This window comes from Rousettus aegyptiacus, unplaced genomic scaffold (assembly GCF_014176215.1).
Source record: "Rousettus aegyptiacus isolate mRouAeg1 unplaced genomic scaffold, mRouAeg1.p scaffold_m13_p_10, whole genome shotgun sequence".
Taxonomy (NCBI): domain Eukaryota; kingdom Metazoa; phylum Chordata; class Mammalia; order Chiroptera; family Pteropodidae; genus Rousettus; species Rousettus aegyptiacus.
In genome coordinates this window covers 27,935,162-27,961,836 of record NW_023416285.1, presented here as the reverse complement: position 1 = coordinate 27,961,836, position 26,675 = coordinate 27,935,162, and the positions used below count along the sequence as shown (strand labels likewise).

At 37.9% G+C, this 26,675-nt stretch overlaps 1 protein-coding gene across 2 annotated transcripts in view; it reads right to left on the bottom strand.

The window, feature by feature from the left end:
* Positions 1 to 20,548, bottom strand: part of PPA2 (inorganic pyrophosphatase 2) — a 75,369-nt gene extending 54,821 nt beyond the window's left edge. The window contains exons 1-4 of one of the 2 annotated variants that reach the window (XM_016147973.2): positions 20,248 to 20,548; positions 7,248 to 7,312; positions 4,462 to 4,506; positions 139 to 192 (exon numbers count right to left, since the gene is read on the bottom strand). In XM_016147973.2, coding sequence (XP_016003459.1) covers positions 139 to 192; positions 4,462 to 4,506; positions 7,248 to 7,312; positions 20,248 to 20,422 — 339 coding nt within the window. In that variant the 5' untranslated portion in view covers positions 20,423 to 20,548. The remainder of the gene's footprint in view (positions 1 to 138; positions 193 to 4,461; positions 4,507 to 7,247; positions 7,313 to 20,247) is intronic. The other variant, XM_016147993.2, reaches the window with a different exon arrangement.
* Between the last annotated feature and the right edge of the window lie 6,127 nt (positions 20,549 to 26,675).

Here is a 26,675-nt window from a genome sequence, read left to right as displayed (position 1 = left end):
CACGAGAATGTTTTCAATTGTTTTCATTATTAAAAAGTTTATCAACCATCTCAAATTCATAATATTAAGACAACTTGAAACAAAGTTTTTGTATCACTATTATCATTTCCATTTGATATTAAGAGAATATATCTATACCTCCATTTTAGCATTGGTCCACCGAGGTATTTCGACAACCATATTAAACAAATTCTGCAATTAAAAATAAGAGAGAGAAAATTAAAATTTTTTTTACCTATCCTTTATTTTTACACTTATCTCCTTTATGAGAAAGCTTTAGTTTTTTCTTCTGCAAAAAAAAATGTTTACAGAGTCTCCATCATGTGTCTGCCTATGCCTACAATTCCTTCTAAAAAATTAGAGAAGTTGTCTAAAACACAGCAGAATTTAAGCCATCATGTCACTTGATCATCACTGCATAAAGTTAAAAGTTGTTACATTTCTGGAAATACCTTGTCAGCATAGTGATGGAACCAGAATGGAATCGGAATACTTGTTTTAATTTTTATTTTCAAACTAAAATAAGAGAAATGGGGACCATCATGTAAGTTGAATATCTGACTTTTCCAATCTGCAAAATAATTGTGATAATCTCTACCCTACTCACCACACAAGATTGTTATAAAAATCAATTATATAATTTAAAGGAAAACACACAGAAAATTATAAAGTAAAATATTTTGAAAATTACAAAACGATATTTAAATCCAAGTTATTATGATCACATGTAAAATTAAAGGTATCAGCATAGGCAGTTATAAAGCCTAACAAAGAGACACAATTTTCTAAATTTAGCTTGCATTCTCATGATTTCTGGTTCTCTAAAGTTACAAAAGGACCATCACTTCTAGTTATCACTTCTGAACTTTGCAGAATGCTTAAAACAAAGGAGACTCTAGGTCAGTGATGAGTAAAACTAATTTCCTCAGTAATTAGGAATATAAGTGTATAATTTCCTACATTTTTGTCCTTATAGAGAGAGATTTAGGGTTAAAGTTGACGCGCATGCATTTTGACATCATTAACTAACAACTTACCATGGCAAAACAATGGTTTAAAACAGTGCTACCCCAACTGTGGTAATGGACCAGTGCATCCGCAAGCTGATTGTTACTGGTTCATTTAGAAATGTTTATATCAATATGATGGAGTAATATTTATGTCTGCCAAATGTAATAATAAGAATTATACTTTTCTATAATTCGCTTTGATTATATTTTAAGTACCAGGTCACAACAGATTAGAAATAAAGCACCAAAAAAAAAACCAGTCTTTGCCAAAGATCAGTTAAGAAACAGTGATTAAATATACCTAATCTCAATCATGCCACATATAAAACTCATCTGGAGGTTTAATCAATTCCAAAAAAAAAAAAAAAAAAAGATTCCTAGAGCCCCACCTCCCACATATTTGAATGCAATTGTTCTGGGGTGGAGCCAGGTCATAGCTTATTTTTAAAAGCTTTTCAAGCAATTTTAATTGCAGCCACAGTTGAGAATCTCTGGTTTAAAGCACTGCTAAACAGTATCTGGGGCTTTCTTGGTGAAACATGGATGCTATTATTTCAAAGAATACCATTTATGCAATTAAATATAGATATAAATTGAGCCACAAAAGTACCGACAGTTTTAAAGTTTTTTCTAGATAAGACTAGTTTACCAATAACAAAACCACATATTCATAATGAGGTAAAGAACAAAGCTGAGAATGGATTCTCAACAATTGCTCCTTAGAAGTATGTCTCATACCTATCCTAGCAACCTTTACACACAGTCCTGCTTGTTATATTTCATTTTTTATGCTCTTTCATGAGGTATCCCAGCACCTGTTTAACTGTCTGAAGTAGCTCTTAAAAAGAAAAACCTAAGTAAATGGCAGATGTTCACATAATTTATTCATCCCTGAAAGCCTGGCTCTGAGAGATCACATGCATGCAGATGCATACTCAGAGGTGACAGAGAAGACCAAGCTAGTGACAATTGTTTTACACAATGACACCTAACAAAACCACTCACAGAGACCAAAATTAGGCCAAAAGAACAATTGATGAGTTTTGAATTTTTAGCCTGCAACCCACACCATCCCTCATCATTTGTTCTTCTCTTCATCCAGCTCAAATGTGTATGACCTGTAATTTTCTAAAGCCCACGTTAGTGTGGTCATCCAAACATCAGTGTTAATTAGACATCAATAATGGTCTGCTGAAATGTACTAGAAAAATCACAAAGATACAAGGGGACTGATTTCAATTCAGAACGCTGGGCACGGGCCCGGGGCATTTACCTTTTCCTTTGGTTCTTTTCTCTCTCTCCATTTTTCCCTTCTAGTTTTATTGCACAAATTAAAAAGAAAAATAAGACATGGAAAAGCAGTACATACTTTGGGAGGAAAATGGGAGGAAATCACCTTTTTTCCTTTTTCTAACAAAATATCAAATAAACTTCCGATTTAACACTAAAAGCAAAGGCAAGAAAAGCAAAAATAAACAAGTGGGACTATATCAAACTGAGAAGCTTCAGCACAGCAAAGGAAAAATCATCAACGAAATAAAAAGGCAACCTATGGAAGAAGATTCTTGCAAATATAAATCTGGAAATATCCAAAATATATAAAAAACTCAAGCAACTCAATAGCAACAAAACCCCAAACAATCTTGATTTAAAAATGGGCAGAGGAACTGAATAGACAGTTTCCCAAGGAAGACATACAAATGGCCAATAGGTACATGAAAAGATGCTCAACATCACTCATCATCAGAGAAATGCAAATCAAAGCCACAATGAGATAGCACCTTGTTCCTGTTTGAATGGCTATCATCAAAAAGACAAGAAACAACGAGTGTGGGCAAGGATGTGGGGGAGAGGGAACCCTGTGCACACCGTTGATGAGAATGTAAACTGGTGTAGCTGCCACGGAAAGCTGTATGGGGGTTCCTCAAAAAATTAGAAACAGAGCTACCGTGTTATCCAGCAATTCCACTTCTGGCTATATATCCAAAGGAAGTAAAGGCAGGATATTGAAGAACCATCTGCACTCCCATGTTCACTATAGCCAACATATGGGAACAACCTATGTGTCCGCCAATGGATGAACGAATAAAGAAGATGTGGTAGATATACACAATGGACTATTATTCAACCAGGAGGAAAAAGGAAATCCTGTCATTTGCAATGACATGAATGGAACTTCAGGGCATTATGCTCACTGAAATAAGCCATACAGAGAAAAGCAAACACTGCATCGTATCCCTTACACGTGGAATCTTTTTTTTTTTTTTTTTTTTAAGGCAAATTCATAGAAACTGAGAGTAGAAAAGTGATTTCCAGGAGCTAGAGAATGGGAAAAATGGAACAGAATTTTAAAAAATTAAATAAACTCAAATCAGGCAGTTCCTGACATATAAATTATGTTCTAAAAATTAAATTTTAAGTTGGCTGTATGAACTCTGAATAATACATTTTTCCCATTGAAACATACAAGATGGATGGTAGGCAAAGGCTGTAGGAATTAAACAGCCCCAGAGCTGTGTTTGGAGGTGAATGCCAAAGCTGGGGTCCTAAGTTTCAGCAGGAGTAGAAAATACCTGGAAATAGGTTGGGAAAGGGAAAGAAGGCTGAGGAAGGTGGCGGAAAAGCTGCCTGGCATCAGCAAGATAAAAAGGCATCGATCAACAGCAAGAGATGGGATGACAGACATCGATCAAATGTTCTGGTCCCAAGTCAAGAACTATTAAAAGTTTGATAATCACATATTTGCATGATATATCTAGAACATATTTATTTTAGCATACAGTTGGTATAACTGTTTTTTTCTTCTCTTCTACCTCCAAGATTTGTTCCTGGATTCTATAACAGCCTCGCAAAAACAATCTTTCCCCTTGTAATAAAAAGATGATAAACTGACCTATTTTCATAAAGAACCTTTATTTTAAGCTTCTACCTTGATAACTTGCTGCTAAACTGTGGGCTCGAAAAACCTAATCCTCTCTGGTTTTTTACTTAAAAATGAAATGGTAAGGAGGTACCTAGAATGGTCAGATTCACACACAGAAAGTAGAATAGTGGTTAGCAGGGGCTAGGCAGAGAGAGGAATGGAGAGTTATTGTTTGATATGTACAGAATTTCAGTGTGGGAAGATGAAAAAGTTCTGAAGATGGATGATGATGATGATGATGATGACTGCACATGTGAAAGTACTTAATGCCATGGAACTGTACACTTAACTAGTGTGCAATAAATAAAATGGTAAATTTTGCGACGTATATTTCACCACAAGAAAAAAACAGTGAAATGAAAATATCATTCCTAGGTGCCTTAAAGCAAAACTAGAAGAATAAAAATATCAGAATGCACACAAAAGTCTCGTGAGGGAAAAAGTCAGAAGCACTTTACAAATACAAACTATCAATGTCTGTAATAGACAATATAAGTGATTCACAAAAATTAAAACCTTTAGATATACCTCATATTCATCATTTCGTGCTCTCTTTGTAGGAATGCCATTTTCCTATAAAAGAAAAGATGGTATTTATGATTGTAATAGTTCATGAAAATATAGCTGCAATGAAAAAACGCCTATGTATAAACATTCCAATGCAGAGGCTGTCCAGAAACCTGAGGCAACGGAGAACCTACAAAAGGCCCAGTGCATTTTTCTCTCAGTATCTGCATCCCCAGCATAAAAGCATCAAAGTATTTCATAAAACAAATTATCAGAAAAGCTAAATCTCTTTCAAGTATATTTCCCTAGTTTTATAAAATAAGCAAAGGCTCCGTTCAGTCTTTAAGGAAAGACTAGCAGTTTCCAGTGACTGCGCTTAAAACAGTCATTTCATTATTGGAATGAAACTCCAGGGAGCGTGACTAACAAGCCATGAAAGTACGTGGCTGCACCTCCTGCCTGCGAGTCCCACCAAGGTGTGATTACTGTGCCTCCATCAAGCACTTTTAAATTAAAACAGCGTACGTGGTGGGTTGGGGAGAAAAATCAGGCCATTCACAAATGTTCACACATCATACATAGCTTGTCGCGCCAAAACGACTAATGAAGGAAACAAAACAAACTGAAAATTGATTATTCCAAGTTGGCTCTGAAACATTATTACTGTTCCTAAAACACATCACAAGGTACAACGTGCAATAGGTCTAACCATTTTCCTCACCAAGAGCGAGGGAAGCCTGTTTACACCACTGCGTGTACCAATCAATGTCCACGTGCCCGGGATTCCCAGGCGTATCCTGTTCCATTCTGCCTTGCCCTATCCTCAATTCCGCCTAACCCTAAATTTCACGTTCCCCAAAACCCATCCTCCTGAGGCAGAATATTATGCCCACTGGGTTATTTTTGCTCATCTTTGTTCTGTACATCTACCCCTACCTAATCCATGTTTCCCAGTAATGCTATCATTTTTGTTATTAAGTACACAGTTTTGTCATGGTACACTGCCACATGAAGCAGCACACCTTCTTTCATAACCCTGTTCTCGCTGTATAGCACTTAACATTATCCGATTGACCTGTTCTAACCGAGTGGGAACTATATCTACGTTATTCACCAATGCTACCCTAGTGCCTGGAATACTATCTGGCTCATAATAAGTATGTAATGATTATTTACTGAATGAATAAATTAATGAGCAAATGAATAAATGAATGCATGCACTTGTAGCAAAAAGCAAAGAGGGGTGAGGGGGGACATGAGGTATTTAGGGGGAATAGCTGACTGGCCGAAACAAAACAAACCACATGGATACATGGCCACACCTGCATATATTCATTTTCTCTCTCATTCTCTCTCATTCTCTCCCTCTCTCTCACAGAGACACATAGTAATATGAAGTTCTTTCTGCCTTCTCTTTGGTTTCTTTTTCTATTCAGATTACATGACCCTTTGTTCTGCAGCTGAACACTTCTTAGAAGTTATGAGCTGGAAGGATTACATGAGAGCAGTTAAAAGTACAAACTATGGAGTTAGAGCACCTGAATTTAAATGCTACCTCCACTACAGATTAGATTTGTGACCATGGGCGAGGCGCTTAATCTCATTAACAAAACAATGGCAACAGCAGCCTTAGACGTGTTGAGATAAAGCGAAGCGAGCACCAAGCACTGAACACAGTGCTTTACCAAGCACTACGAGCACTCAGTAAACCTCTATTATTCTCCCTACTGCCACTATTACTGACGGTTCAGTCCTCTGAAGGGCTGGAAGGTAGCACAAATCCTACTTCAGCATCCCATAACCTCAGTATGATGTCTTACATTCAGCCTTTAAGGTAACAATAAGGAGGTCAAACCACTCTTGCACCTGAAGCAGCTGCCCACTTCTTTACTGGCCTCAGTCCCACACTGATCTAGAAAACACAACCTCACTAACCAGCCCCACATAATCTCAACCTGAAACGTAGTCCTGGTTATTTACTCAACAGCTGTGCCCCTTACTAAATTTGGTAATAGAATAAACCAATGAACTACTCGGATTTTAAGGAAAAAATTTCCAACTTAGTGATGATAATATCTGCTACCAATTATGCCATTTTACGGGCTATGCGAATGCTCCAGTGATTCTGAGCCATGCTCAGGTCCACCTTTAACAGCAGATCCCCCACTCCTACCTGATTTATATCCTTGCCACCCTCCTCATCTGTCGAGTAGTTCTAGGTTCTAAGAAAATGGCTATTTAAAAACTTCCATTTCCTAACTTTATTTTTCTATCATGTGCTTCATAGAGTGGTCAAAGAGCTTGAGCTTTGTGATCAGAAATGATGGCTCACACCTGGCTCTGGCACTTACCAGCTGTGAGACCATAGATGAGTCAACAAAATGACTCAGCTTTGGTTTCCTTGGAGATAATAACAGCAACTCATAAGGATTAAATAAAATGGCAAATGTTCACACAGCGGCTAGCAAATAGAAAATAATCCACAAATGTTAAATATATTGTTCTTCTTATTATTATTAAAAAATAAGCCTGTTGTAAACACCTTAAAATCTTAACCTTAAATCTTTATTTCCTATCAAATTCTAAGCTTTATGGGCCTAACACTCCTTTCTCCCCAAGTCCTCCTGAAAGAATCCTATTCTCGCACAAATTCTAATTTATAAAGGAGGTTTACAATCCTGTCATAACAACTCCACTGACCTTCTTGACTCTGACCAAATTCTTCCCTTTCAAGATGCTTCTAAAAAGTATTTTACGGTCATACTAAAAATATCTATTTTCATCCCTAAAACAAGTTAAAACCATACCGCTGTGGAGTCCACCTTCAGAGGAATATCATGAAAGGGGGAAAGGTAGTGACCAGCTTCATTCTCTGCAAAAGAAAAAAAAAAAAAGCAATGAACTATCCTGTTCTTTAGAGCAATTATACTTTATCTACTTCGAACTTTAAAAAGTTTTGAAAGTATTTTCAAAATTAACTTTAACTTAGTTTCATTCAATGTTTAAAACTTGCTCCAATATGATGACCAAAGAGAAATACATACCAAATAAACCATATTTGTGTTGCTGAAATCATTACTTAATCCTATAGCTAAAAATATACAAAGTAGAAAATGTCTAAAATAAATTAAAACCCCACATATAAACCAAATCTCACTTTTAAAAAGATAGTCTTTAATAAGTGAACTGAATTATAACTGATGTCTATTTCCCTAGAAGAAACCTAACAATAGAATTCCATTTTCACCTATAATCCATATTAACAAATGTCTAAAGGTTCTACCCAATTAAAAGAAAACAAATAATTTGTTTCCAAAGTGATAAGGATGCTACTATTAACTTAAAAAAAAACAAAAAACAAAAACCTTTAATAACAAACTTATCTTTATTACACACTAAAATGCATATTTTAAATACTTTTAAAAGTACATATTATTTAAATAAAATACAATGATGAAATATGCACTTTTATTGGAATGCATATGCTTCCAAAAGCTGGGCTTAGGATAGCTATAGAAATTTTTTATTTTGTCATTTCCTAAGTTAGAGTTTGTATTATTTCTGGACTTCTACCTCTTTGGCATGATTTTCAAATTTAGACTTTAAAAGTATTTTAACAAAATAAAACAAAAACTGGCTGGTACCTCAATAACAATGAGTATACCCCAAATCTTGGTTTCTAAATACTGTTCTCCAATAAAAAAGGAAGTAGGGCTTCTTAAAGAGGGGGTTGACTTTAAGGCTGGGACAAAGAATATATAAGATGATCCTGGAGCACCCTGTAGTACCAGAAATCAACCGAGTAAGTGCTCAAAACAAAAGGCTGGAGATATGTCAAAGGTAAATGAGGAGCCGACTTAAAAAAGCTCCCAAGCGACAAAGTTAAACAATCTGAGCAAAAAAAAATAAACAATGGAGTACTGGATTATAACCCAAAGCATAAAATAAATATACAAAAGTCCATACTAATACAAATAAATTTGTATAAATAAGAGACAAATCTTCCTTACAGAAAAATTCAAAACAACACATGCAGATGTTCCCCCTTCTAAGAAGTACAGTTTATCCTGCTCCCTCTTCCCCACTTGAGTGTGACTGGTCTTGGTGACTGGCTTCCAAAGAATAGAATTCAAAAAGGGAAAAACATCACAGTGGAGAAACTGACAAACAGTAACCTCATCCACTTAACCAAGTGAATGAGGTTACATCACCAGTGATAAATCATGTTGAGAGCATGTGCCTCCCGATGTGCTGTGATGAGAAGTATACTTCAATTCTGTTGTAACTTCCCCAAAACCCATAATGCCACTCTCATCAGACAAACCCAAACTGAGAGACAGTCTACAAAATACCTAACCAATACTCTTTAAAAATCTCGAGGTCATTTGAAAACACACACACACACACACACACACACACACACACACACAAGGAAAGACTGACAAACTGTCACAGACTGGAGAAGATTATGGAAATATAATGACTAACTAAATGCAATGTGGAATCCTGAATTGGATCCTGAATTGGAACAGAAAAAAAGCCATTAGTGGAAAAACTAGTGATATTCAACTAAAATCTGGAGTTCAGTTAACAGTATACACCAATGTTCTTAGTTTTGACAAATGTACAATGGTATTTAAAGATGTTACATTGGAGGAAACTTGGAATAGGATATACTGGAATTCTGTACTACCTTTGCATTTCTGCCAAATCTAAAATTATCCTCCACCCCTCAAAAAAGACTGTTTAAAAAAAGCAAACAAAAAAAAGAGAGAGAGAAAACAAGGCTTGGCTTCAGCCCAATAAAGTAGAAGCATATAACTTAATGGCCCTCACTCCAACAAAATTTTACTTCCTCCTCTCGTGCTATGTGGTTCTCCTTATCGCTTACTGCTAAAGTTCCTGAAGGATGGAATTTTGTTGTTTGTTCTGTCGGCTCTCTACTGGATCCCCAACATCCAGAAGAGTACCCAGCATTTAGCCAGCATTCCATAAATACGTGCTCAGCAAACATTTCTATTACTTTTTCATTGCCCTCTCCAAACTGTTAAGGTACTGTTTCCTTTTTCACCCTAGCAACGAGGTAACACCTGAAGGACTTGTGCAGAGGCAGGAACACGATAAGAAAGAGAGCACAAGTGTCAAAGTCCATAAAACTTCTCGCTGTGATCTATAAAGCTGTTCTTCACCAATTAAAAGGGATACCCCTTAAAAAAAGATCTTCTCCTTTGTATACCACATCAAATTTCAAATTCTCTGATTTTTAAGTCGTCTATAAGCAAATAAAATGACCAGTTTGTTGCATGATTATTTATTTTTCCATAAATAAGCCAGATACTTAAGTGAGTCACATTTACATATTTCCATTAAAACAAAATATAGTGGGAACTGAAAATGGTATGGTCATTTTGGAAAACAGTTTGGCAGTTCCTTATAAACATGACCCAGAAATCCTATTATTAATTACTTAAACCAAGACAAATGAAAACTGTATTCACACAAAAACCTCTAAGTGAATCTTTACAGAGGCTTTATTCAAAATCATCAAAAAATGAAAACGACCCAAATGGTAAATAGACAAACTCTTTTACATCCATATAATGGTGTCTTACTCAATAGTTTATTAGCCCACAAGAAAAAAGGAATGAAGTATTGATACTACAATAAAATGGATAAACCTAAACTGCATTAAACAATGGCATTTTGGAAAAGGCAAAAGTATACAGATAAAAAGATCAAGGGTTGCCAGGGGTTAAAGTCAAAGGGTAGAAATGACCCTTCAAGAGGAACCGCAGGGAAATTTTTTCGGAGTGATGGACTTTTCTGTACCTTGACTGTGATGGTTTTTAAACACATCTATATTTCTATCAAAACTCTTAACTGTTCACCAAAAAAAAAGAGTGAATTTTACCATATTTAATTTAAAAAATATGGAATAAAAAAATAGGAAGCCAAGAAAAATATACTTCATGTGTAAGTAGAAGTTCTTTTTCCAAGAAATCGTCAATCTGTGATTCTTTATCTGCTTTAAGTCACAAAGATAAGGCTGAATTTTGAAGAGAAATTCAATCCTTTAGATTACTTCAATTGTTACATGTGGGGTGGAAATTAATCATTTCAGCTCTAGGAATTCAGGAAGCTGCACAAACCAGGTAAAACCATTATTAAACTTAAGTATAGGAAACATGACAGAATAGCTGGATGCCTTTGTAATTAAGAGTAAATGGTCCTTTAGCATAGAATTCTCCAACCCCCAGGCAGTGGACCGGTGCTCGGTCCATGGCCTGTTAGGAACCCAGGCCATGGTGAGTGGCAGGCAAGCAGGCGAAACTTCGTGTGTATTTGCAGCCACTCCCCAACGCTAGCATCACCACCTCAGCTCCACCTCAGATCATCAGGCATTGGGTTCTCATAGGAGCACTGGTCCCTGGTGCCAAAAAGGTTGGGGACCACTGCTCTAGCACACTAATTTGGTGTTGTATTTCCCTAAAGCTCCAATGCTCCTGGTCACAGGATGAGCCCCAACCAACATATATGATGTAAACTGAGTACGTCTTATACTCACAGCTGAGGAAAACATGGGACTAGACCAAGCTATGATCACTAAATGCTAAAGGTCTGTGAGAGTACTCTTCTAAATCCAGACATAAATTGTATTCTGTTCAAACAGTAAGGTAATGCCAATATATATGTTAAAATTATTTAACTGCCATTTTGGAAGGTAAAAAAGAGCACATAAATGAGTGCCTGGTCTGACTCAGCTAACCATATCTACCAAAAGCCATCTGGATCATGAAATAGTATAAATTAAATGTAAGAATAAAGGAAAAAGTAAAATATTAAAAAAAAAATTAAAATATGGCCTTAGATCTCAGACAATAATAATGTTTTTAGTGGACAATATAAGATTAAAGAGATACACTATCCTGGTTCTCTGTAAAATAAAAAGGTGATCCACATGTGTAAATATATAAGCCATAGAGACAGAGATATGGCATATGCAGCAAGCACTGTTGCAACGTACGTCACTTCCTAAAGATAATAAAACTTATCAGAAGCTCTGACTGGTTATTTCTTAAGAGTTGAAACCAAGTTCTTGCCAATTTACTCTTAAAAATATTTCATTGTTGTGTAAATAAAACAATGCATGTGCATGGTTAAAAAAAAATAAAAGTCCCCATCTCTCTCCAACAGTTCTGCTATCAAAGCAACCCACTTTCATTTCTTTAATTAGGTCTAGTGATTATCTGCATCTAAATAGATTTATGATTAGTTTTGTCAATTTAAAAATTATCTACTGGTTCCAATTCTGAGCTTAGTTCACCTGACCCCACTCTATTCCTCTTAAACTCTCTACTGGCTCATCTTTACACTTCATAGCTTTGTTCTCTGTTCCACCAAACACATATAGTATTTCTCAACTCTACTAACCAGCTTTTTACCTTTCTTCATTCTTCTCTCTCCTAATTTTTGACTTCTACACTTTTATATTTTCATTTCAAAGCTTATATTCTATTCACATTGAATTTTACATAATTTCCCTATTAATACACAGTTGACCCTCAAACAACACAGGCTTGAACTGCATAGGTCTACTTATATGCAGATTTTTAAAAATAAATACCTCAGATGTATTTTCTCTTCTTTATGATTTTAATGTTTTCTCTAGCTTCTTTTATCATAAGAATACAGTATATAACACATATAACATACAAAATATGTGGTAATCTGTCTATATTATTGGTAACACTCATGGTCAACAGTAGCCTGTTAGTATTTAAATTTGGGAGGAGTCAAAAGTTATATATGTGAATTTTCAATTGTGCAGAGGGTCTGTACCCCCAACCCTCCTTTGTTCAAGGGTCGACTATATTTCTAAAAATTTTCTAAGGATAAAAATACCCTAGTGTGCTTGTTAAACAGATCTCTGGACATCCATTCCATTCACACTAGTGAATCAGAATCTTAAGGAGAAAAATTTACGTATCTGTATTTTTAGCAAGCAATCCTAAATAAGACTTACATTTGGGCAGGTTTGAGAAGCACTGCCTATGTGTTGATTTTTAGCCAAGTAAAATGTTAAAATTAAATTTCCTTTCTTGGTCAGCTCCTATTTTGACTTGTGCTTCTAATTATCTTTCTTCCATTGTAAGTCATAATCGTATCTATAAATTATTCGACTGCCTCAACAGATACCATCAAAACTATGGAATTCTCTCTTTACTCAAATAGTTCCCTTTCAAAATCTTATCTCCTGCTGCCATCTGGACTGTAGGCTTGCTTGGCATCCTAAGACTTTGCTTCTTTGGCCTCTAGCTTAGATCTACAGTTGCGGATCCCATGCATTCATCTCTTTTGGTTTACTTATTTGTTTTGCAGAACGATGTCCCTAACTTGTGTTCAGTAAGAAAGGCTGCACGTGAGGGAAATTTTCCAAGTACTTAAATGTCTGAAATGTCTTCATTCAATCTTCATCCTAGATTAATGGTTGTCAGGGTAGAGAATTCTAGGAGGAAAATTCTTTTCTCTGAGGCAGTACTCCAGTCTTCAAGCATTCAGTGTTGTTGATAATTCAGATACCAGTTTAGTTACTATTCCTTTTTAAATGTCCTGTTCTTCCTCCCTCCCTGTCCCTTGCTTCAAGACTTTTAGCATCTACTTTACAGTCTCAGTTTTCTGAGATTTCACAATTTTGTGTCTGGGACTTAGAATATTGGGTTCTTAAATTCTTAGATCTTTTCTATTATCCCGTCGATAATTTCTTCTTCATTTTGTCCATTCCTTCCTTCTGTAACTGATACCAATCAAATGTTGGACCTCCTAGACTGAATTTCTGTATCTCTTCTTTCTACCTTTTTTTCTGTCTGACATTTTGTTCAAACTTTCTGGTAGATTTCTTTACCTAATTACAGTCTAACTTTTCTGTATTAATTCTTTAGGACTACAACAAATTATCTCAAACTTGGTAGCTTAAAACAATGGACCACCATGTGGCCCGCTAACCTTCTATTAAGTTGTCTTAACAGTCAAACTTCAATTTCCAAGAGTTCTTGTTCTTTGATAACTTTTTCACGGCCTTCTCTTCCTTCGTAATAGATGCAATAGCTTATAAAATTTCAGAGGACACACATTTGACTTTTCAAAATGCAAGCTCTCTTATTTCTACTTCCTTTTTTTCCTCATTTAATTTATAAGGTCTCCATAACTTCATTCAGTAAGTTGATCAGTAAATATTCACTGAACGCAAATGATACCAAGCACTATTTTTGGTACAAATGATATCAAGCACTATTTTTGGTACTAGGTATACAAACTCCCTGCTCTTATGGAACTTATATCCTGGGTGTGGGGGAGTACAGAAGCAATGAATATAGATAAGTTTTTCCTATATCAGGTACAATAAGCATCATACAGGAAAACTAGTCAGGGTAAGAAAAGAATGAATAATGGAAGAGGATACTATTTTATACGAACAGGCCAGGAAAGATCTCTCTGATGGGTAACACTCAGCGCAGAGCTGAAAGAGGTTTGAAGTAGGTCAAGTGGCCACCCAGGGAGGAACACTGCAGGCACAGCAAGCGCAGAGACGCTGAGGCAAGAATATGAATGGCACGTCTAAGAAACAGCAAGGAGGCCAGGAAGACTGGAACACAATGACCGAAGGGAAGAGAGGTGAGTGATGAATTCAAAGAGGAAACCCAGCATGCAGTCACACAGAACCTTGTATTGTACACTACGGTAAATATTTAAAATTTATTAAGAATGAAATGGAAAGCCATTGGGGTTTTGAGCGGAGCGTCTGGACATGATATGACTTAACATTTTAAAACAAGGAGACTTCTGTGTGGAAAGCAGACTATAGGGGGACAAGGGTGAAAGCAGGGTAAAGAATCAGGAGGCTACTGGTCAAGTGACAGATGACGGTGACATGGATGAAGTGGCAGGGGTGGAAGTGGAGAGAGGTAATTGTCTACTGGACACATTTAAATGCAGAGCTGAAGGGAAAGACTAATGAACTAGATGTGGATTAAGGGTAAGAGAGGCAATAAGAACGAGTCCTAGGTTATTGGTTATATGCTGAGCTTGAGATGCTTCATAGGCATTTAAGTGTGAATAGAGTGGAATGCTGGATGTGTAAATTCTGGGAAGCGCAGATACCATAGACAGTATCTAAAGCTAAGGGGGTTGATGGGATAACCAAGAGCTATAAAAACGGTCAGCAAACCGGCTTTTCTGCCAAATCCAGCCCATGGCCTCTTTTATTTTTGTAAATAAAGTTTTGTTGACACACAGCTGTACCCATACTTTTACAATCTAGTTGCTTTGCACTACAATAGCAGAGTGGAGTAGTTGTGACAGAAACTGTATGGCCCACCCATAGGGCCTAAAATATCTACTATCTGACCCTTTACTAAAAGGGTTTGCCATCCTCTGCCCAGGAGAGAAGTGCGCTAAGGACTGAGCCCTGGAGCATTTCAAAGGTTAGAGTTCAGAAATAAAGAAGGATCTGGGAGGGGAGACTGCTGAAGGAGAAGCCATTAAAACATGATAACTAAGAGAAAGGGTAGTCACAGAGGTAAAAAAAAAAAAAGAAAAAAAAAAAAAAGAAAAAAAGTGATCCATTGTGAAAAGTCCCGCTGAGGTCATGTGGGATATAAACTTAAAGTTCATCATTAAATTTGTTGAATGGAGGTCACCTGTGGCCTTGACAAAAGCAGTTTGGTAGAGCAGCAGTGATGAAAGCCTGACTGACAGTGATCTTTGACCACTTGGTTTGTCTTTAATAATAAAAAAGTAGAAAAACTGATGTGTTCACGGGAGAGGCGTGCTGAAGAGCCAGCTTCCTGTGGACAGGTACAGGTAGGGAGCCGGGTGCCACCCTGGGGGATTTCCTATGTGCCAGAATGCAGACAGCTCTGCCAGGGCGGCAGCATCAGGCTGACTTCCCCTCAAACAGTTTCTCCAGTTTCTATAGAAGGGACTAGCCCTTTCCTCCAGTGCCAGGACTGCATGGTACACATCTGTGGCTATTCCATAATAAAACTTAAATTAATCCATCCGGGTTAAGCTCCACATCACTCCCACCCTCTCCCCTATAACATCAACACGTCCACAACCTGAGGTCTGCAAAGCAGTTCAGCTTCTTCCTAAACTGAACTTTATGCTTAAGATGGGACTTGCCCCACACTGCTTCATCAATAACCAAATGTTCATCCGTTTTTCATCTTTTATAAAGATTGTGACATCGCCACCTCTGATGGCTCCTTATTTCTTGTTTTAGCGTTATCCCTTTTATTCACTTACTATTACTTTGATGGGATGTTTATTAGAAGGGAGATAAGATAAACGACTGTAGTCCCCCTGCCACCTTGTCTAGGGATTCACTCTTGTCAAATACCAGGCTGTGTTCCTAGGTACAGTCTAATGAATTCTAGCAGGGCCACCAACATACGCTGGATATTGTCGGTGTCAAAACTATCCCTTTAATTGGACTAAAATGAGATTTCATTCTATCATTTTTAAGTTATCTGTTTTCTCTCATAACAACAAGTTGATGGAAGTTTATTACTTTTATTAGCAAGTGAGAAAACTGAATAGAATGAGAAACCTATCTTTGATTTTATGTATATATATCAAACAGCCTCATGCATGCCAAATACCATTACTGAAACCATTTAAGGAGCTTCTTACTGGAAACTTCAGCAATAATGAAAAACAAATAAATATTACCATTTTCTGTATTCACACAATAATCATTATGTTACATTGTGTAAATTCAACTTCTATGATATGGGCCAACTTGTAAAAAGGTTACAGGAATTCACATATTTAAACATATATTTTGTGGATTATTCACAGGACAGTTTAATGTAAAGGTCCAATTGTATGGTGCATTCAATGGAAGATTCCACCCACTACCCAAATTATGTACTTAAAAAAGAAAACTATGTAATTTCAACATAAGCATACACTTACTATAAATCATAAAACAAATTCACTTTTAAAGAACTGCATAATTCATCCTCAAGCTAAATAAAAGCGATAATCCATGGCAGTGTTTTTCTAAGAAAATCAGTCGCCTACCCCACACTAACAAAAATCCAAATTTTTGGAAAAGCATAGCATCTGCCCATCCCCTGAGAAAAGTTTAAATATCTAAAATAGTGAATTTTCAAGTTAACAACAAAACAAAGCAAGCAAAAACACACAGACTACCAAAGGGACATTGACACGCGGTCTTCGGCCCAATGTAAGTAAGTCCAACTGCAGAATGATTTTGCAATTAATTCAAGGCTGCAGGGCAGTACCCACTGAAACTCTGAGACCTAGGAACTAATAAACTGGAACAGGTTCAAAATATTCGATTACCCACATCCCACTGTTTTCATCCTTCAAAGAATATAACAATAATTTTGGTCTTACATCTAAAGTCAAAAGGGAAAAAGAAATAACATATATTAAATACCTACCATGTGCGGGACACTGATAATCTCTATACAGTCTCGTTTAACTGCCACAGCAATTCTATAAATTAGTGCTATCCCAATTTTAGGGATGGAGAAACTGAGCTAAGGGATGTCAGGTGACACCAAAGATATTGATATCAAGACAGACCTACTACCTGAGTGTCTTGACTATTAGTCTAGAACTGTTATCACAACACACTTGCTTCTGGAAGTTTCAGAAATCATCTCATGCAGCATTTCCCAATCTAAATTCCATGAAACTCTAAGAGTCACTAAGATGTTAACAAATGTTCCAAGAAACAGGGGCTCTGGGATTCAAAAGTTTGGGACAAGTTACATGACAATTTCACAGAACTTTAATAGGCACATTTTGACTCTCCAAGAAGGCGATAAAATGAGGTTCTGCTATCTAATTCGTTAAACTATGAAGCCCTTTTTCACAGAAAACCTAATAACATCCTATGGGATGCTTGTGCTCAGCACAATTTGGAAAATGATCATCTAGTACAATCTCTTCTTTCTATGATTTAATAAAATGAGGTAGAGAGAGGTCAAAGGAATCACTCAAGGCCACACAGAAAGTTACTAACAGGGCCAGGGCTGGTACCGAGGAGGACTAATAATTCCACCAGGCTGCTCCTGCTCCTGTATCATCTTGTCTTCTCACTTCAACATTATTCCTACAAAATTCAACACCAACTAAAAGGCAAAAAAAGTTTTACATCAATCATTTATTTTGACTCTTCTGAATGGCAGTAGAGAGAAACCATTTACAGACATGAAGCTCTAAAACAGTCTACCTCCCACTGCACTAGAATTTCAAAAACATATATTGGGATGTATCTGGAAATGTGGGAAATGATTCCACTTTAGTAATGCTGAACAACACTTTTCAGCCAAGTAGTGCTATACTCCCAATTTTCGTTGAAGTAAGGTGTAAGGTAGAACCACACCCTAGTATTCCATACGGATACTGCCAGAGTTAAAAATATCCAATTTGTGACCACCTTTATAAAGAGCAAGTTGTTCAGTTTCCTCTTACCCTTTTACCCTAAAGGAGCTTCCTTTTACTTTGTCCTGCCCCTTCCAGCATATAATAAACAGTCCTGGGCCAACAATGCCATCTGGTGTTTAGTTCAGGAATTGTTTAACCCAACATATCTTCTAATTACTATCTCACCATCTTGTCCCTCTCCAAAACCACATTCCCCTTTCTTCCAATTCTTGCCCATTCGCTTCGGTAAGATTTTTTTCCTTCTTTCCTGCTGTTTATTACAACTGAGTAAAAAAAAAAAAAAAAAAAAAAAAAAGAATGAAAAAACATTTTATTTGTGGCTTTCTAATTATAGAAAACATGAATCTGAAATACACTTACAAAAACAAGCCACAGTAAGAGGCCAATACACAACAGAACTTCAGGAATGCCCTAATAGAGGCCATACCTCAATAAAGATTATTAGAATATCTATTATTCTCTCAATGCCTTCAAAGAATATCAGTGCTGAGAAAGACCTTGAAAAGATCACTGCTAACCCAACTGCTTCATTTTACAGGTGGACAAACAGGTCCTCCTGTGAGAAAGAAATAGAGCAATCACCTGCCCAACAGCACTCAGTGAGAAGTCATGGCAGAGCCAGGATTAAGGCCTAGGATTACCCACTCCAAAGCCAGTGCTTGTTAGCTACACCATATGCTCCAGGCTCAAGACTGTTTTTTCTTAACCAACATTCGAAAAAATATTTTTCAGTGTATTTATATTTTCCTTAACTAATTATATTGAGATTATGAATCCTTTGAGGGCAGGGCCATAACTAAATCTCAACACCATCCACGCCTGACAGTGCCAAGCACATTTCATAAATATTTATTCTTTATTTATTATTACTTACTATACTTATTGCAAATCTAGAATACTTTCACCACATATTGCATTAATATGCTTTTATTTACTTAAAAACCTCACTGCCATTTTATAACATTGTTTCTACGGAAAACACCAATAATCATTGCGTTTTAAGTTCTAGAGCACAATTCATTCAGAAATTTGGGACTTCCTATTAAAATTAAGGGTTCCTGTCCACCTGATCAGTCTTGACCAAACAAAGATGAAAAAGAATATGTAGCACAGAGGGGAAAAGCAACCGATTTTGAAGAAAATGGGAATTTGAGTACCAATTGCTTTATAATAAGTCTTTACGCAAGCTCAATTTTTTTCTCACATAAAACACTCCTTGACTCTAAGCTCAGGCTGAATATGTGTAAACATTTTATAAATTACAGATATCAATGATTACAGGTATTACTAATAATAGTAATTTATATTCTATGCCGTGACTAATCATTTTACATACACTATGTCATGTAATTCCTACGACCCTATGAGAAAACCAAGGATTAACAAGTTAAGAAACTTGTCCAGGTCAAAGCTAAGACGAAGAAACCAGCATTCGAGGTCAGATTTGAAAGCTTCCAGGCTGGTGTTCCCAACAGGTACGTGGGCGATGCTGTAGGCCAACTTATAAAAAAAAGGAACTACTCCCCTTGGGGTTCTGAAGTCAATGAAGCTTGCAGGTAAGTCAACCAACCAACCTCTTTATTTTCAGGTTACAGCTAACTCCACAGTGAAATATCTGGGTGCAAAGAAAAACGAGACACCTGGGTCTTTTCCTGTCTTAGTAAGCCACTTCAGTGCCCTAAAGTCTTTTGCCCTCTGACCTAGTTCAATTTGGGGCGGGGTGGGGGTGGGGCTACCCTGGAGCCAAAGAGGCTCTTGATCCTGGCTCGCATTCAAGGGGTAAACTGTGAGTGTAAATTCATGATTCTGGGAGATCTTTCATCAGCTCCCCCGACGAAGAAGCGGTGGACTGGACATCAAAGTTCGGCTTGCCCCTCCAACTGCGGGCAGCCCTCAAAAGGAGGAGCACTGCTGCGCGCACCAAGAGGCCCGGCTGGAGGGCGGGCTCTGCGTCTTCCCTTTCATATCTCAGCTACGTAAACCCAGAACGGCGGCCGGCGCTCGGCTAGAGGCTGCGGGGCCGCAGCAGGGTGACCACGCACTCCAGTGCGCACCCCGCGCGGCTCAGGGAGGGCGGTTGGCCGCCCTCACGGCGAAACCGCACCACCTGCCGCCCAGCGTCTGTGCTCCACCTTTGGGGGCTTATGCCGATGCTCCTCTCGCTAGCAGGACCAGCGGTGCGGGTTCCCGCGTGCAGGAAGGTGGCTGGGCCCGCGCGGCCACAGTGGATGGGCCCGAGCGGGAAAAGGAGGCCGCATAGGCGGCACAGGTCCCTCCCGAGCCGCCTCCAGCGCTCCGCACGGCGGGGCCCCACCAGCTACTTACTGAGGAAGACGCGGTAATCGGGCGAGTGGGGCTGGCCGCGCTCATCCGTGCGGTACAGGGCCATGGCGCGGCCCAGCACGGCCCCTGCGCTCACTGGCCCTGGCGGGCGGCCAGCGACGATAACCCCCGCGCGCCAGCCCCAGCCCGTGCGCAGCAGCTGCAGCAGCGTGCGCATGGCGCCCTACGTTTCGCGCGGAGTTCCAGCCCGGCCCGGCCGCTCGCCGGCGCCCCCTACCGCCCGTAGTCGTCATTCCTGGCTCGGGATCTAGATCCCCGCCCCAGCGGTCTGGAGACTGACGGGAGAAGCAGAGAGCCCTGCGAATTACCAGTAATGCACGATGTTCCCGCAGCGAGGGTTCAAAGATAAGCAAGACAGGTCTACCGCCCTTGAGGAGCACGCTGTTACTTATTAATGCATAATAAGTGACATGCATTCATTTATTTACTCGACCAGTTAACGTTTAACTGTCATAATATTATTATAGTGATAAAGGTTGGTAATTCTGCGCCAAGCACTGCTCTAGATCCCGCCCAGTGTAGGCGACAAGCATGCACAATCCTCTCTCTTACAAACACATCATTATAAAACAATGATCAACCCTCTTTGTGAGACTTGACTGACAAATAGAGCAAAAAAAATACAATAAACAAGATCCATATCCTCCATGAATCCTTTTCCTACTTAACCTAAGTAAAGGTAATTTACCCTTCCTTTTTCTTATATGTTCACTTTTACAAAACAGCACTTAGTACTGTTTTTGTGAACCTATCATGTTCCCTATTTCAGCTTGACCAGATCACTGTATTGCTAAAGCGCCAAGCATTTAGGACTTAAGATTTAGTATCCTTGCAGGATGTAACACCATACCTTACATATAATAATGGCACCTTTGTTGTTGAGTTAAATTGCTCCTGGAACTTCCCCCTCTACCAAATCTTTTCATTAGCATATGAATTCTGGTTATCAGCTTTCCAGAAAAACTTGTGGAAAGAACTGTCCATAGGGACTATCTTCATTTCTTCATATTTTTCCCTCATCTCAGTCCTAAAGGCTTCCTTCACCTCCTCAGGGTCAACAATGACCTCCTTGTTGTCAGACATGAAGGTCAATTCTCAATAAATCATGGGACATTCTGAAGAGGGTGGTACATAAGATTTTTTTAAATTAGAAATTGAAACTTCTAAAGAAAGTTAAATATTTCAGTTATTTTATAAAAGTAAAAGCAATTCTACAGAAGGATAAAAAAGTGCACTTACAGTTTTTGTAAAACCTAAGTGAGATGATTTTAATTAAAAGAGAAGGCATTTTTAAAATAATAATTTCTTAAAATAATAAAAACAATGTTAATAAGCACAATGAATACATAAATTTACAAAAATATTGTTTTACTCAAAATCCTGTCTCTTACAAGACAAACATCTTTATGTAGATTATATTAACTAATTTACAGTGATTAAGTCGCCATTACAGATGTGATCCTAGTCCAAACTAGTTAACCTCTCTCTCTCTCTGTTCCATGGCTACAAACTACATCCTCTGGTTATTAAAATTAACAAAATAGACAAAATTTTAACAAATTAATTATAACCTTTACTCACAACAATCTGAAAGCTGAAATCTGACCAAGATAACTCTATAGCCATCATGTAACTTTACATATAGACAATAGTACTTTTACCTAGACAATGGTCAGGATTTTGGTCAACGTAAATGTCTGATGGTAGGTGACACAGGGCTCTCTCGAATGAGGGAGCCAAGTTATTTCTACCCTATTATTTGATCTCCATTGCTAAGATAATCCTCATAGTTTAATATGACTGCTACAGCTCCAACTATCACATCCTCACTCCACTTAGCAAAAAAGAAGAAAAAAAATAATACGGCCTGTCTCTTCCTCTAAGAACATATCCCAGAAATTGCATATACCACTTTTACTTGCATCCCAGTGAGCAGCACTTAATCTACTGGGCACAACTAACTATAAACTATAAACTAGCAGCCTTTTTTCTGAATAGTTATAGGAGCCATACTACTATAGAATAAGGGGAAAATGAATACTGGAGAACAGTCAGCAGTCTGCTACCAATATCATTTTCTTTCCTTATCATGCAACTTCCTTAAAAAGGTCTCTGAGAAGTCTCCATATTTCTACCCCAATCGTCAACAGGGTTCACATTCTTCTATACTAGGCACCTGGTATCTCCAATTATTTCAGCATTTCCAATTATTTCGTGACAGTTTAAATTAGGAGACTGGTCTACCCAAGTTCCAGAAAGCTCTCTAGGAGACATCGTCAGCAACCACTTAGACTTTACTAACATTGTAGATTCTAAAATGTTTTGTCAACAGTGGTGACTTTGTAATGTGTCAAGTTGATTAAGCTAAACTATAAAGCAGACCCTCCATAAAAATGGTGGGGGGGAGGGATTTCTTTTGTGCATAAATCACAGTAGCTGTATAATTTTACTGTTTCCTTATACAACAAAAAAGCTTAAGTGTTCTAGTAACCTTTGAAGTTAGATGTTTCGAAATGACAAAATCTTTTTAAAATAAAGTTGTGAGCTAATTCTAATGTTTTTAGAGCTTATAGATTCTTAGAATAAAATCAGACATTCCAGGTGTCTGATTTTTCAGACACTTTAATGCTTCATGGCATGAAGAACAATGCCATCTTTGGGAAATAGTGAAGAGGAACATTTTACCCAAGAATTCTTCCTCATATTAACAGCATTCTCTGTTTTCTAACACTCACAGCTATCCACTGAGAGAATCCAGCATATACTTCTGAGGACTCTCCTTGCCGTCAGTCTTCCTTAACTCTGGCAACATATCTTTTATTTTATTGGTAACTTGATAACTGCTAACAAGTTATGTGCATCCTGATTTGAAGAAACCAATAATAATATTAGCATTTTTAAGATATGAAACATTTACTTAAAATATTGACACTTATTTTTTATTTTGTAAATCACATTTTAAAATGTCACCCAAGTCTATCAGACATTCAGTAAAGGAAACAATTAATTTTATTAAATTTTTATTTATTAATCGCTTAAATCCCCATCCTTCATTCACTACAATTTGCTGAAATATTCGAGAATCAGAATTAAGAGTGTGTAATTTCGATGATAAGAAGCAATAGGTATACCAGGTTAGGCTCTTTAAATTTTTAAAATATAAATTTCTGAGGGTAATATTTATTACACAGTATTTAATTATATTTCAACAAATGTGTTGGAGAGTAAAGACAAATATACATGAAACTGTTAAATAACATTTTCAGTATTTACAAAATACTAAACCACCAGAAATTCTTGAATATAAAATTGATTTTATAAACTAATAAATTAGGAAAACTGATATATAAATCAGAGGTCCCCAATCTTTTTGGTACCAGAGACCAGTGCATTAAGTTGTACCCTTGGGACCAGTATGTGAAACTGAAGATAAAAAAGCAAGGGCTCAAATCACAAGCCCCCTATAACCCCAGTGAATGAATGCCAGCTCCCCTTGAGAGGGCAATGATTTGGACAAAGCAGCTAAGGCCATCCCTAAAGCGACTTACAGTGAATGCAAAAAAGTCCTTCCTTAAAGTGCCACATCCCAGTGACTCCTATAACTATGAAATTAAGGTGGGGATGGGAGTCGGAGATAGAAAAAAAAAAAAATAGATAATGAGAAAATCCCAGTCTGGTTTCTGCTTTTAGCATTGGGAAGCATAACACAAAATTTATCATGGGTATAGTTGTAATTTTCTAAAATGCTGGATTATCCTAATAGGAAATAAAAGAATTTTAAAATTGTGGAGTAGTCATTTATGTGTTAACTTTTATAAAAGCAGTTTATGTTTCAAAAATGAATTCAATGTAAGTATGCAAACTTAACATTTTTCTAGTTGTCATTGCTCATGCTTGCGAACCAATAGCTAGCTTATGTGGCTGGGCCATGAAATATAGTAGTATTTACTCAAAGTAATGAGAATTTTAAAACAGTTTTGAACGTTTTCTAATTTACCTATTTAGGGACACATAGATTGTGATATTTCACTGTCTTTTCTAATGCTTTAATAAGAGAACTGTAAAAATATTTTCATGTTAACAAACATTTGAAATATTTGTCATATTATCAAATAAATGTTCCAAAAATATTTCTAAATGTTACCTAAAGCTCGCGTTTATCCATTTTTTGTCAGTCACATTTTTCCTTCTAAATACATGTCAAAATTCTATCATTTCTCATTTAAAGACTATTATTTCTCATTTAAAGACTATTATTCTATTGAGAAATTTATCATCATAACAATACATCAAAAACAACAGAAGCTTTATCTGCTCACTTTACATATCTAAATATTTTATTACAAATGTTATTGTTATGCCCTGACTCGTATCTCCACGAACCACCAAGAAGCCCACACCAATGCAAGAGCAAGAGGGAGTTTATTTGAGACTCGAGTCCGGACTGCGGACCGCACACTGACGCAGCAGTGAGTAGAAGGTGGTATTTGAAGGGAAAAATCGTAAGCATGGGGAGCAATCTCTTGGCATTACAGGATTGGTACAACGAGCTTGTCGCTTAGCAGGATTGGCTGGGTGATGGCGCCAAGGAACAAGGCGGGGAATTTGGAGAGTTACTTTCCACAGTTGCTCTGATTGGCTGAGTCTAGGGTGGGGTGATCGTCTTGCTATCTGCAGCTTTTCCAGGAACAGGCCTGTGCTTAAGATGGAGTCTTATACCTAAGATGGAGTCATTTTGGTTCTTCATTACAATGAATTTATTTTCCTTAGTAAAAGCAATGATACCTCAAGAGAGTAAGACAAGCCAGAGACTGGGAAAAAAGATTTGCAAAAAACATTAGAGTGTAAGTCCTGATATTAATTTTTTCCTTTTCATAATGCAAGTGTCTGACTTAAGTTTTGATTTCTTCAAATAGTCTAGTTCGAAACTGGCTACCTCAAAAAGACACATTGCCAGCCACGCAACAAGAGAAAGAGCCTTCTCATCACCCCCCACAAGGCTCCTTTGTTTTAGAGATCTTAGTTGATTTCAATAACTGACCTTTCAGGCCTCTTGTTCCTTTTGTCTTCCCGTGCTTTAAATTCCCATTCTTATGTTTTAAATTCACCAGTAAAGAGTGAGCTCAAAACACCCAGTCGCCCGCCTTCAACCTCAATAAAAGCAGAACACTAGGTCTGTGACCATGCGTGGGAATGTGCATTCTCTCTCTCACCCCACCCCCCACCTCTCACTCTCCTCCACCCTGAAAGCTCACTGTGTCGCCCCAGATGTGCTATGTAATTTCTAGGTCTTGTAAATAATAAACCTGTATCTTTTCAAAGTTTCCTGATGGTTATTGCTGAAGGGCGCCTTGCAGTCATAATAAGAACTACAACAGCTGCTTCAGCCACAATGTTGGTTATAGATAGGCTGAGATCAGTACAAAACAGACAATCTCATAAAGTCTTTTATCAAAATACAGAAAGAATTCTTAAAACTCGAAAATCAAAATACAACCTTATTTAAAGATTGGACTGTGTGGCAGCAGGATGGCCCAACTGTTTGAGGGCGATCGTCGCCACTGCAATCCTCTCTAAGGAAGCCCTGAAATTGAAACTAGGGCAGACTCTCCAGATTATCGCCCCACACACAGCTGAGTCAATGCTTCGCAGCCCACCGAATGGGTAGATTTCCAATGCTCGGCTCACCCAGTATCAGGTCCTGCTTCTCAGCCCACCTCACATACAGTTCCTGAAAACTGCTGCACTCAACCCAGCTACCCTACTGCCTGATGATGACCCTTGCCAAACCCTTGCATGACTGCCTTGAGCTCATGCAAGGGTTTAGCGAGAACGTCACCTGCACCAGACTGGACCTGACAGACAGCCCTTGGCCGAATCTGGACGCTACTCTATTTGCGGACAGGAGTAGCTTCATCTCAGAAGGAGTCAGGTATGCCAGGGCTGCAATGGTTACCACTGAGACTGTCATCTGGGTACAAGACCTAAGCCATGGCACTTCAGCTCAGTGGACTGAACTAGTAGCAGTGACTCAAGCTCTGTGGTGGGGTAGAAATAAGACTGTTAACATCTACACGGACAGCAGGTATGCCTTTGCCATGGCACACGTACATGGGGCGTTATATAAGGAAAGGGGGCTACTGACCTCGGGAGGAAAATAAATTAAGAATAAGGATGAAATGCTAGCCCTTCTAGAGGCAATTTGGCTGCCAAAGAAAGTGGTAATCATCCATTGCCCAGGGAACCTGAATTCGGGCTCTGAGGTAGCACAGGGCAACTCCTTTGCTGATCAGACAGCAAAGGCTTCCCGGAAAACCAGTGGGGCCAATTGACATTCTGCCAGCCAAGGTGCTAACAGACACCCTTACCTACACTGCAGGGGAGGTTGAACTATGCAAAAAGCTAGGAGG